The 13,878-nt window shown below is 43.0% G+C and overlaps 1 protein-coding gene across 22 annotated transcripts in view; it reads left to right on the top strand.

Annotated features, from left to right (window-relative positions):
- TTC3 (tetratricopeptide repeat domain 3) overlaps window positions 1-13,878 on the top strand; it is a 148,014-nt gene that overhangs the window by 80,807 nt on the left and 53,329 nt on the right. For all 22 annotated transcript variants that reach the window (XR_006278693.1, XR_006278695.1, XM_043507493.1 and 19 more), the window contains 7 exons: window positions 1,846-1,926; window positions 3,611-3,723; window positions 3,986-4,112; window positions 6,287-6,409; window positions 6,585-6,686; window positions 7,433-7,525; window positions 12,860-12,924. Coding sequence is in view for 20 of the 22 variants with exons in the window: in XM_043507493.1 (XP_043363428.1) it covers window positions 1,846-1,926; window positions 3,611-3,723; window positions 3,986-4,112; window positions 6,287-6,409; window positions 6,585-6,686; window positions 7,433-7,525; window positions 12,860-12,924 (704 nt within the window). In the remaining 2 variants the exon portion in view is untranslated. The remainder of the gene's footprint in view (window positions 1-1,845; window positions 1,927-3,610; window positions 3,724-3,985; window positions 4,113-6,286; window positions 6,410-6,584; window positions 6,687-7,432; window positions 7,526-12,859; window positions 12,925-13,878) is intronic.

Below are 13,878 nucleotides of genomic sequence, written 5' to 3'. Positions count from 1 at the left end.
GACCAGCATCATACACCCCCCGCCCACTCCAGACACCTGTACCCCTCATCTTGGAGTACCTCCTACATCTCAGACAGTAAAGCCTGGCAGCGTCCTCCATAAGGGTACACATCACTACTATCTCGGCCTTTCAACCAGTAGCATCTGGTTGATCCGTCTTCGCCAACAGTATGGTTGGTCACTTCCTCAAAGGTCTTGACCGCCTACGTCCCTAGATCAGGCATCCTGTCCCTGGTTGGAACCTTAACCTGGTCCTCTCCAGGCTCATAGGGACCCCATTCAAACCACTGGCAACTTGCTGCCTCCTATATCTGTCATGGAAAGTGGCTTTCCTGGTCACCATTACTTCTGCAAGGAGAATGTCTGGGCTAAAGGCCCTGACCTCTGACCCACCTTACACGGTTTTCCACAAGAATAAGGTGCAACTCGGCTGCACCTAGCCTTTCTCCCCAAGGTGGTGTCATGCTTCTATACCAGTCAGGGCATTTTCCTGCCTGTCTTTTACCCTAAGCCTCATGCCAGTGACTGGGAGCAGAGGCTGCACTCACTCGATGTTTGGCGAACACTAGCTTTCTACATCGAGTGCACTAAGTTGTTCAGAAAATTGAACCAGTTATTTGTAGTGGTGGGAGACCAGATGAAAGGACTCCTGGTCTCATCTCAAAGAATATCCTCCTGGATCACGTCATGCATCCACACATGCTATGAGCTGGCCAGAGTACTGTCCCTGGCTGTTACAGTGCACTCCACGAGGGCCCAGGTCTTGTCAGCAGCATTGTTGTCCCAGGTCCCAATCCAAGAAATCTGCAGGGCAGCAACTTGGTCCTTGGTGCATACCTTCACCTCACATTATGCCATTGTCCGGCATGCCAGAGATGAAGCAGTTTTCGGCAGAGCGGTGCTACAATCTGCGTTTCCTTAAGTCCAACCCCACCACCTGGATAAGGCTGGGGAGTCACCTAGTTGGATTTGATATGAGCAAGCACTTGAAGAAAAACAGTTACTCACCTCTTGTAACTGTTGTTCTTCGAAATGTGTTGCTCATGTCCATTCCAAACCCACCCACCTTCCCCTGTCGGAGTAACCAGCAAGAAGGAACAGAGGAGGCGCTGGGTCGGCAGGGTCATAGATTGAGCGCCATGAGGGAACCACTCCAGGGGGCTCCACAGTCGACCTGACGGTTGCTGCTAGGGGAAATACTTTCCAGCGACTGTGCATGCAGCGTGCGCACACCTAATTGGAATGGATATGAGCAACACATCTCGAAGAACAACAGTTAAGAGAGGTGAGTAGCAGTTAAGAGAGGTGAGTAACTGTTTTTTTGACAAACAAAATGTGCAGAATTTTAAAATACTGTGTGCAGAATTTAATTTTTTGGCGCAGAATTTACCTACGAGTAAGTATCATATAGTGTGTATGTATATATGTATGCACACACCTCACAAACATGAAATATCCCAGATCCTGTTCCATTGGCAGGGCTTCCTTCTACAACAAGAGAAACACTAGCTATTAACTTGTTCTTCTGTGTTGAGTATTTTCTCTGTGAACATAGTATAGTAAGCTCAGGTATAATTTTACCAAAAGCAGGAGTTCCAGAACACATCACCATGCTATGTTTGAGGATGGTAAAAGAACAGGAGGACCCTTTTAAGCCATCACAAAAGGTCAAATCAGGATCCTGTCAATTGTAACACTGATCTGTTATTGCCTGAAGGTTGTGATTTGTGATTTTTCCCTGTGCTTACTGTGGAGAACATTGTCTACTTCAAGGCAGAGTGTTCTGGTTACTAATTTAATCTTTTCACACATATCTGTTAATGCGATTTCTTTGACTGTTTGCAGCAGCTGAATCTTGCTGTTATTGACTATGTGGTGGTCATCTATGGACATGCCACTGCTCTCCTTGGAATAGGACAGCCTGAGGTAAGACTTTAAGCTATTACAGTTGATTCTTCTGAATCTTAAAATTATAGTTCAGACATTAGATGATCCACTAGCACCTTTTATGAGCAGACAGAAATGACTGGGTGAACTCCAGGAAGGGAGGTTTCGGCTGTTAGAAAGTGATGTTGTTTACTGTCCAGATAAGCTTGTATTTGGACTGGTAGAAATTAAAGTACTAAGTAAGAAAATTACCTATAAGTTTTCAAATGGGACTCCAAGTCTACTAATCAAAGGGAAATCAGTCCTGCATGTCTTTTTTTTTTCCTTTTCTTTTTTTTTTATAGTATTTAGAGAGTGAGTAACTTGAGTAGAGCCAGCTACCATAACAAGTCACTTTTTAGTAGTGTTTTAAATATTTTTGGTCCATAAATGCCCAACAGCAGATAAGGATTAAGGTTCTGCCTCCTTTAGTTGTCTCTCCCACCCCCAAATATTTTGGAGTACTTTTAAAAATAGAGTTCTTGTAGCTTTCTAGTCTCTTGAGATTTTGAATTATTTAATGTATATTCAGGAGAAAAGACTAATGATAACATTGTACACTTGCCTCCCTAAAGTAATAAATAATGGACCATGCGAGAGGGAAGCTTAATTTCCAGAACATGAAATCATAGAATCATAGAATCATAGAATATCAGGGTTGGAAGGGACCCCAGAAGGTCATCTAGTCCAACCCCCTGCTCAAAGCAGGACCAAGTCCCAGTTAAATCATCCCAGCTAGGGCTTTGTCAAGCCTGACCTTAAAAACCTCTAAGGAAGGAGATTCTACCACCTCCCTAGGTAACGCATTCCAGTGTTTCACCACCCTCTTAGTGAAAAAGTTTTTCCTAATATCCAATCTAAACCTCCCCCATTGCAACTTGAGACCATTACTCCTCGTTCTGTCATCTGCTACCATTGAGAACAGTCTAGAGCCATCCTCTTTGAAACCCCCTTTCAGGTAGTTGAAAGCAGCTATCAAATCCCCCCTCATTCTTCTCTTCTGCAGACTAAACAATCCCAGCTCCCTCAGCCTCTCCTCATAAGTCATGTGCTCTAGACCCCTAATCATTTTCGTTGCCCTTCGTTGTACTCTTTCCAATTTATCCACATCCTTCCTGTAGTGTGGGGCCCAAAACTGGACACAGTACTCCAGATGAGGCCTCACCAGTGTCGAATAGAGGGGAACGATCACGTCCCTCGATCTGCTCGCTATGCCCCTACTTATACAACCCAAAATGCCATTGGCCTTCTTGGCAACAAGGGCACACTGCTGACTCATATCCAGCTTCTCGTCCACTGTCACCCCTAGGTCCTTTTCCGCAGAACTGCTGCCGAGCCATTCGGTCCCTAGTCTGTAGCGGTGCATTGGATTCTTCCATCCTAAGTGCAGGACCCTGCATTTATCCTTATTGAACCTCATTAGATTTCTTTTGGCCCAATCCTCCAATTTGTCTAGGTCCTTCATGATTCAGTCTAGATCAATGAACTGTTTTTAATGCATGTAAATCATAAAGAAAAAGGAAGTGCATAGTCACACCTTCAGTGTTCTTAAAGTTGACCAAAACATAGGCAGTGCTGCATTTTTGTGTGCAGTTAAAAACCGTTATCCAAAAGCTGTTTGCCTTTTTGTTTTTGTTTTTTAACTATCTCATTCATTTGTGATTATCTTAAACTTATTTTGAAGGAATTAGCAAGGGCTGAAGACCAGTTTAACACAATAATTGAGCAGTATCACAAGGAGAGATTTAATTGCTTGGCACATTATGGAATTGGAAAAGTATACCTTAGACAAAACAGGTTTGTATAATGTAAAACTTCATTTTTATTAAGCTTGGTGCAGAGACAAATGAACTTAGATTTACTCTATAAATGAAGATATTTGTAACAAATATCCTTGTATTTAATAGTTAACCCTTTCTCCACTACCTTGCACTTTATACAGTCTTTAATTGATGATGGCTTTCAGTTTCACAAGCACGAAGCATTACATTCCATGTAAGACAGTTGAAATAATTGTAGAAGTTGTGACCTCACTGTCTTGTATGTGTTTAAATTTTAGATTTTCAGATGCTATACATCAGTTCATGAAATCACATACAATGATTAATCGTAAAATTGTACCTGGAATATTAACTTGGCCCACAACATCTGTTGTCATTGAAGAGACTCGGACTGAGAAATTACAGGTAAATAAAAGTATCATCCCTGTAAATCAGAGAATTTCTTAATGAATGGGAAGTTGCTGATTTAATACATTTCACTCAGCTAATGAATCTTGGCTTTTTACGATATCACCAAGACACAAGAAGGGAGAAGCAAGAGTCCTCAGAATCCTCACCCCGATTGTATTTCTTGGCAATTAAAATATCCTCTACCCAAGCCCCAATTTGTAAAGAGATGGGATCTGTTCCCTTAGTACCAAGTCAGCACTGCTTGAATGGACTGGGCTTCCTTCTGAATGTACTCGGTTCCTAAAACTAGGGATCGAGGTAGGGCCTTGAGCTTTTTTGGTAGCATATTGTGAAACTACACTACCAGTGTTGTCCAAGTGTTAGTTGATCAGTTAGTTTCTTAGCACTTAGAAATTTAGTGCAGAAAAATTTCTGTAATACATTGGACACTGTCAGTAAATAAATCATAAATAATAAAGAATGGAAGTACTGAGAAACATGAAATTAAGTAATAGTTACTTTGTCAGTTTTTAAATCCAACATTTGCTAGGGGTTTAACAACATGATTCCCAGTAATTTTAGTGGGAGTAGTGTGGTTATGTTTCTTGATCAACCTTGAAAATCTCAACCATTAGCTTTAAGAGTGTCTTTCCCATTGAAATAGTAGAAACAAAACTATTTTTTCATTCACAAAAACACTATCCTTAAGTTGAGATAGAACTATTAACATATAAAATGGTCTGGCCAAGCTGTATTACTCCTGGGGGAATTATTGTGCACAGAATTTTTAATTTTTTGGCACAGATTTTAAAATTCTGCATATTTTATTTGTCAAAATAACACAATATAATAATGCCAGACTCAATTATTTTGGTAATTATTTAAAAATACCTGTCAGCAAGTATGTCTGTAACAATACAGGTAACAAAAAAGATTCAGGAAATTTTTTTTTTTGACAAATAGATTCCTTACAAAGATATTAATACAGAATTCTGAGTAATAATTTATTTAAACTACAATACAGAAACATATTTCCCGGACCCCTCAGATAAAGTGCAAAGTCTTGGGGAACTAAGAGGTAACAGAGAAGCTGAGGGAGAGGGAAGTAATTGCTGGGAAGGAGCCTGGGAGTGAACCTGGAGGGTTGTTGGGTGTGGGTGGGAGAAGTATGGAACACGGGTTGTTGTTTTGGTGAGGGGAGAATTTTGGGGAGTTGGGGAGCCACCTCCATGTGGACCCTGGCTGACTTCTAGCCTTTCCCATTCAGTCAGGCACATCTGCCCCTCTCCCCCTGTGTCCCTGCACTCCCACTTCCCATTCAGCCAGACATATCTGCACATGTCCCCGTTTGGCCCTGAACCCCCACCCTCATGTGGCCCTGCCCCCCGTCTCTCTCTCCCCTCCCCCATCCTCATGTGGTTTTGCACCTCTACTCCCATTCAGCCCTGTCTCAATGTAGTCATCCCACTAGTTCCTGTGCCCTTACTGCAGTCTACCCCCTACCCCCCCACTAGCCCTTCTGAACCCCAGTTCGTGTGGCCCCCCCAGCAACCCCATGTGCCCTGCTCTGTCTATCCTCCCCTCCCCTTTCCCATATCCCGAGCCTCCTTATCTGGTCCTAGAAGCAGGGCATTGTGAGGAAGGCAGCCTCTACCTCCTCTCTGTGGCTCGCTGCTCTAGCCCATGAGCCAGCTCTCCTCTCTTCTGGTGCCACATCGGTCCCTGGTGAGCAAAAGGTATAATTGTAGCATGATCTCTCTCAAGGCTTCCTTTTGCCTCCCACTATTCTGCCGTGGGGGGAGAGGGAGGAGACAGAGCAGGGCACATGGGGGACTTCTTTGTGGGGCGGGGGGTCATTAATTCTGCACTTGCGCAATGGTGCGGAATTACCCCAGGAGTACTGTATGCAGAGAGGCTATGCATTCCTCACTGACACCTGTACAAGTACAAAGAACTTTTGAAATATTTTGCGGCATGTAAGGGGGGAAGTTTTTAAAATAAAGTTTATACTTGAAAATAATTACTCTTTTGGCTCTGAAAATGTCCGTTTCACCCTAAAAACCTCAAAATCTTAAAAATGTAAGTAGAGAGATGTATGATCTCATTACATGGTTTTTATGGCTGAGAAATAATTTATTCTTTGGAACAATGTGATATCTCTATTTGTGATTTTATTTGATGTTTTATAGTTGATTTTGGAGAATTTAATTGAGGAGTGCAAGTTTCCTCCAGAGCCAGATGCAGTTTGTTCTTATCAGCAGTGCCATGGGCATTCGAAAATTCAAATCTATTTTACTGACCCAGACTTCAAGGTAAACTTGTTTTTTTATTTTTTTTTAAGGGTTTTGGAGATTAAACTTTTTGCTATAGTTATGTGCCTTGCACATTATTAAAGTTTTATGTGAAGCATAAATTCTTAATTTTGTTGTTGAATGATACATTTTTTTTTCTTTGAAAGCATAAATTCCTATGGTCTTCAAATTTTAGGGTTTTATACAGATTACTTGCTGTCTGCAGTGTAAAGTGGAGTTTCACATCAGCTGTTGGAAAAAGCTGAAAACTACAATTTACAGTGATAAAAATGACAAGGTAAGACCCATGTCAAACTTCTATTTAAGTAGTAGTTATTAACTGTTTTCCAGGGGTATGGCTGTGCTAAAGTCATTAAGATGAGTACAGTCCTGAAGCCTTAACATTTCATCTGTCCTCTGGGGAACATACAGTCTGTGGTGCAGGCATAGGGAAATCCTGCAGGCGTCAAGGTATCTATGGAGGACAGGAATATTTATGTAGAGGCTCAATATGTCTGGCCTGTTCTCTTACCTCTTACTTTATGGATGCTTGATTACCTTAGAAACCTTGCTGTTGAGGTCTCCCCATCAGCTAATACTCCAAAACCAAAAGGGTTTCAATGTGCATAGGGAGACTTGGCAGAAAATAATAGTGGCAATCAGTATAATCTCCTGTTGGGAAATCCCAGCAGGTTTGGGAAGGGAAAATGAGGCTGTTAAGATCAGGAAGTACCCTTTCTCAATCCGTAGAGCACAAATTCTGTGGACAGGAAATGGGAGGATTTCACCATTGGTTTGGGAAGTAAAAGAGTATGTGCCATGAGCCACTGCTCCCATCTTTTTGATGCCAGCCATTCTATGCCAGGATTTGCTTCCCTCAGCTAAATGCAAGTAGAGGCGCCTTTAGTGATGGTCTTAATTCGCTTGGTCAACTCAAGTTCAGTATACACAATAGCATTTCTGTACGAATGCATGTAGATAGTGCGTCTTTCCATTTTCTTGAAAATAGAATTTTTTTTCTACATACCTGATCTTTCCCCACAGGATTTTCTTCAAGACTCATGCTTCACTCCTGATTGTAGAGGCCTCATTTCAAAAATTGTTATCTTCAGTTCTTCTGGTCTCGTGAAATGTGTGGTAAGTAATTAAACATCAATGTGAAATGAGAATCAGTTTTTTAAAACAAATCCTCATTTTGCAATGAAGTTCCACTGAAGACTTGTACAGTGTTACTTACTGACAGTGTGCAATTATATAATTTCACTAGAGGATCACAACACTTTACATACCTCAATTAACGTTTTTAATACCCCTTCCCCCCACTTGAGGGAGGCGGTTTTTGTGGTTGTGGTTTGGGTACCTATTTTACAAAAGGGTAAAAAGAGGCACAGGGTAAAGTGATTTGCCCTTGGGAGATAGCAAGTCAATCTACTGTGTTGCCCATATTACAAAACCACAGGTAAACTGGAATGTTTTAAATATAAGCTTCTTACATTTATTATAAGACCTTGATATACAAATGTAATTTAGTGGGAGCTTCATTGAATTTTCATAGTACAATAAATATGAGGTGGTCTGGCTCTACTAGTTTTAACAGCTCCATGCTGTCTCAGATTCCTTGCACCTAAGTATCCCAGTTTGTTTTGGACTGGTGACATACTGAAATGACTGATCATTGTAGGAGCGGATTTCTGCCTGTTGGGGAAGAGGTAAATTCAGTTTTTCGAGCATGGACCTCTTGAGCCCCTGTTTGGAGATTTTCCATTAGCAGTGTCTCTTTCGCCCATGCGTGCACTTGATACAACCTCATGCCACACACCGACAGTTTTTAGAGCTTCACTGGTGAAATGCCTGAGTTCTTCTCTACCACCTCAGCCTGAGACTGAGCTCTAGCATGTCTGCCTCAGCATGTTCTACATGAGTGACAGGGCTTCAACTACATAGCATACTGTTGTTCATAGTTAGTTTTAGTGTTTCTAGTTAGCATTAGCTGTTGTTAGTATAAGATTAGTTAGATAGTAGTGAGAGGTTTTGTTTTTTTCTCTCCCTTCTTTCCCCCTCCTCTTTTCTGTAGCGCTTATTTGACCTGGCTGGACATGCTTGGTTCACCAGGTTTCAAATGCTGTCTCTCTTGTCGCTATTCTTGTCAGCGATGACCATTCTAGGTGTATCTGTTGCTGAGGAGAGTCCCATATCTCCCAAAAGTGTAACTCTTGTCTGGCTTTCAAATCTTACAGCACAAGAGAACTGGGAGTCCAAACTGATGCTTCTGATCATGGAGCAGTGCCATTGAGCCACTTCTGAGTCAGGTCAGGAGACACACACACACACACACAACCCTTATACATTCGTCTTTGAACAGATCCAGCATTCTTCAACCTCAGCCCTTGCTAAGAGGGAGAAGACTTCGGAGCTTTCCCTGAATCCTCCAAAGAAGAAGAATTCAGTTTCCCATCACAAAAAGCCAGCTTCCAAAAGGCCACGATCTCCCACTAAATCTACAGTGTTGGAGTCTTTGACCTCTCTGCTTGGTACCATGGAGGTGAAGGACTCTCTCTGGTACCAGCGGGACAGGTAGATCCTGGAGTGCTTCAGAGTAACGTGGCTCCAGCAGGCCCATGGTGGTACCTATGAAGGACAGGGAGGCCCAGGTCATAGACTACTCTAAAATGGCATCATCTACATCAGACTTACCAGTAATGATTGTGGCAATGGACGCATCACTGATAGAGTGGGAAGCACACTTCAGTACTCTCACAACTCAGGGCAGATGGTCACCTCTGGAAACCAGCCTCTATATCAACCTGTTGGAACTCAGGGCAGTCAGAAACACCTGTCTTCAGTTCCTACTCCTCAGCAGGAGCAAATCAGTCAGAATCATGATAGACATTGCGGCTTACATGTTCTATATCAACAAACAGGAAGGAGCAAGATTCCCCTCCCTGTGCGATGAAACTATAAAGTTTATGGAACTGGTGTATAGCCCATCAGATTAATCTCTCAGCTGTTTACCTTCCTGGAGTCCAGAATGTCGCAGCCGATATGCTCAGCACGCATCTCTCCCAGCTGTACAAATGGGAGTTGGATTCTCATATGTTTCACAGGATATTCCAAACTTGGGGACTTCCAGAGGTGGACCTGTTTGCTACATTAAGCAATAAGAATTGTCCTCTATCCTGCTCAAGAGGAGGTCTAGGTCAGCACTCTTTGGGAGATGCTTTTCTCCTTCCCTGAAGGAAGGGCCTTTTCTACACATTCCCTCCAAACACCGCTTATACTAAGAATGAGGAAAAGATGAGCCAGGACAAGGCCAGGGTTATCCTTATACTACTGACCTAGCTACAACAGTATCTTGGTATCCTTACCTGCTTCACTTGTGTGTTCAAGCTTCTGACCATCCCTCATCTCCTCTCCCAGGACACAAGTCACGTGCTTCACCCTGACATAGGAGTGTCTCTGCCTCTGAGCATGACTCCTAGATGGTTCATGGGATTAGAATCCATCTGCTCGATAGGAGTACAACAGGTATTACTAAACAGTAGAAGGAAGTCAACTCACATTGCTTAACTTTTGGAAATGAAAAAGGTTCAACCACTGGTGTCACCATCACTTTCTTGTGCCTGAATCCTTTTAATATCTGCCATATTGGATTACCTGCTACACTTGAAGAAATCTGAGTGATCAGTTAGCTCTGTTAAGGTTATCAGCATTTCCTCCCCCACTAGAAGTGTTTTCCATATTTGCTCACCCTATATTGTTAATATTGGTTAAGAGTTTAGGAACCTGTACTCCAAGATTAAGGATCCTACTACTTGGGATCTCATCCTGGTAGTTAAATACCTTAATGGACCTCTGTTTGAACCTATGGCAACCTGCTCCTTGCATCTTATCTATGAATTTGGCCTTGCTAGTAGATATCCTGTCAGTTCAAGGGGCTGGGGAGATTGGGGCCTTGATAACAGACCCTGCACCCCATTTATGATACTTTTCAAGGACAAGGTCTCTTTATGACTGCATCCTAAATTCTTACCTAAAGTGCTGTCAGATTTTCATCTTAACCAGGCCACTCATTTGTCAGTATTTTTCCGTAAACCACATAAATCCCAGCACAAGATCTCCTTTCAGACTTTAGAGGTTAGATGGGCATTGGCCTTTTATCTTGGTAGGACCCAGCAATTTCAGAAATCAACTAGATTGTGTCATCGCAAAGAGATCCAAGAGGTCCACAATCTCTATACAAAGACTTTGGATCTCTGGGTGCATTGTCATTTGCTATGATGCACTTGGTGTTCTTCTTCTCCAAAGGATTGTAGTACACACACTCTACCAGATCACCAACAACTGCCACAGCTTTAGTCAAGAATATTCCAGTATCTGAGATATGCATAGCTGCCACACGGGCCTCAATGCATGCTTTTTTAAACACTCTGCCTTGGTCCATGCTGTCAGATCTGTTGTGGTGGTTGGTACTGCTATACTGTCTTTAGTCTTGGTGAGTTCCAAAGCTCCTTCCCCGTTGTGGGTGTACTGCTTGGGAGTCACCTGAAGTGGAGCACCCATGTGGATGCTATTCAGAGAAAAAGAGGTTACTCACCTTGTGCAGTAACTGATTCTTTCAGATGTGTGCCCGGATGGATGCTCCATTAACAGCCCTTCTTCCCCTCTGTTTTGGACTGGTGTTTGTTGAACATTTGGATAGAGAAGGAGCTCAGGGGGATTTGCCCCTGCAGCTCTATATACCCTTATTGTGTGACACAAGGTTGTATAGAGCATGTGCACCAGTTGAACGAACACTGCTAATGGAAAATCTCTGACCAAGGGCTCAAGAGATATATGCACACTTGAAGTGGAGCACACATAGGGACATGCATTTAGAGCAGGGATGGCAAACTTTTTGGCCCGAGGGCCACATTGGGGTGCAAAACTGTATGGAGGTCTGGGTAGGGAAGGTTGTGCCTCCCCAAACAGCCTGGCCCCCGCCCCCTCCCAATTCCTGCCCCCTGACTGCCCCCTTCAGAACACCCAACCCATCCAGCTCCCCCGCTCCTTGACCCCTGACCGCCCCCTCCCAGGACTCCCCATCTCTAACTGCCCCTTCCTGGGACCCCACCGCCTATCCAATCCCCCCTGCTCCCTGTCCCCTGACTGCCCCGACCCCTATCTACACCCCCGGCTCCTGACACACTCCCCCGGGACTCCCACACCTATCCAACCCGCCCTGTTCCCCATCCCCTGACTACCCTCACAGCTCCCGACTCATCCAACCCCCCCGCTCCTTGTCCCCTGACCGCCCCCCGGAACCTCCTGCTCCTTATCTAACCCCCCCACCCGCTCCCTGCCACCTTACAATGCCTCTCAGAGTGGCAGAACTCACTTATTGGAAAGCCTGGGATCTGGGCGGGCGCCAGCCGCGCAGCCCGCATGGCTGCAGGGAAAGGGGGACAGCAGGGGAGGGGCCAGGGGCTAGCCTCCCCAGCCAGGAGCTGAAGGGTTGGGCGGGACAGTCCTACGGGCCGTAGTTTGCCCACCTCTGATTTAGAAGGACTTCGGTTACTGTGCAAGATGAATAACCTTTTCTTTTAGTAAATAGGAAGCATTGCCCTAAGGTTTTCTGTATTGCTTGGTAGGGCATAAAATATTTGAAATCTTGGAGAACATAGCCATGGGATATTTGGCAATGATTTAATTGAGGTACTGTAGTATCTCTCCAGTACTGCCTCAGAATACTGTCCAAGTCAATCTGTGGTCACTGCCTTTCTGTTGGTGGCTAGTGGAGCTGAATTCCAGATTGCCATATGGCATTTGGGCCGTTGGGGTTAACCAGTACCCATTAGGTCTTAATATGTAAGTGGGTTCTTTAATCCCAGAGCTCAGTCAAGAAGAACAGGCTTTATGACCACTGTATCCAAACAAAATAATGACAGTATTAGAGAATTCTCTCATAAGGAGGGGAAGAAATCCCCAAACTGTAAAACAGTGGTGTTGCCCCAAACATCACAACCAGTGTTGGAATGAAGAAGGCACAAACCTCCTGGCAACTCCTAGTGATGAGGACAAGGAAGATTTAGGAGCTCATTCCCCTTGACAAATGAAGTTTTAAATAAATATCCGGACTTTATGCTGCAGTGGAACTGTCTTCCTTTTCTTGTGGCTGTGTAAGGTAGTTACTGCCTCCTAGAACAGTATCATCATATGAGACATTGGGGAAATAATTGTAAGGAATGTTTCTTCTCTATTGTGACCTTCTCTTCCAGATTACCTTTCCCGAGAACTCGTTGTCTTTCTATATAAGCAAAGCTTACAGCTATATAGGGCTTGAGCAGCCCAGATGGCTGCATTTTTTTTTTAATTCGAGCTATTACATTGTTGATTTCTGAAACATCAGATGTCATTTTTGTTTTTTATTGTTAAGAAGATTGCTTTAGAACTCAATTTCAATTAATGTGGTGTCTTTTTTTTTTTTTTTTGTAGTTTGAACAAAAAATCCCCAAAATTAAGGATCCACCAAGAGCCAGTGTTAAACAGAAATGTTCAAGGTAAGATTTCTAGGATTAACAGTAATTTAAATCAATAATTTGAAGATGAGCACTGTTTACAACAGGATGGGATCACATATTTCAGAAATTGCTGAAATATTTCAAATATTTTAGAAAGGCGATAGTTGCTCTCTTTATGGCTGTGGCAAGGATTCAAATGATTATTTGATTCATCTGTGTTCACTGTGTTACTAGAAAGTTGACAAACTAGAGGGAGTTCAGAAAACAGCATAAGAGATTTAGGGGTACCTAATTTGATAGGAAGGACAAAACAGCTGAATGTATATAAGCATGATTAAATTAGCGCTCATATTGAGCTGGTACTAGGTAATAAGTCTTATTAGCCGTTCTGTAGTGGCCCCAGCAATTTCTAAAGTACTAAGTTTTCATTTCAAAACAAACAAAACTTGTTTAGGGCCATGAAGAAACCCTTCAAAATATGAATCAATCAAAGAGTCTTTTCTGAATCTCTATATAGAGAGAATCCAAGGTCAAATTAATTCCTGTAGTAATTCCATTGGTTTTCATAGAATTTGAACTAATAATTCTGAAGTGCAAATTGCTCCATTCATCTAAATAGGCTATTAAATCTGAAGCCTAATTATAATTATTTAAGATTCGTAAATGCCATTTCACTGCTCACATCACAAACAACCTGGGATTCCAGGACTGTGGGTGGAACTTGAGAACCATCTCTTCCCCTTCATTCTGTTTACCAATCTGACCCATGGCTTAAGTAACTATGAAGGGAGGGGAAGGAAGAATAGGGAATATGCTACCCTTCTTGACATATGTATGTTTTGCTTTGAGTGATGGTCCCTTTTGTATTCCACTATGGGATGTGCCTGCACCAGGGGCCAGAGGATTTGAAAGTAGTTTCTGTTGGTCTGTGCATGCTCCCTAGTTCACCTCATGCCTCCAACTGAGGGGATAACGGGTAGGGTGGACCAACCG

This window comes from Dermochelys coriacea, chromosome 1 (assembly GCF_009764565.3).
Source record: "Dermochelys coriacea isolate rDerCor1 chromosome 1, rDerCor1.pri.v4, whole genome shotgun sequence".
NCBI classification, from domain to species: domain Eukaryota; kingdom Metazoa; phylum Chordata; order Testudines; family Dermochelyidae; genus Dermochelys; species Dermochelys coriacea.
This window is presented reverse-complemented; position numbering and strand designations above follow the sequence as displayed.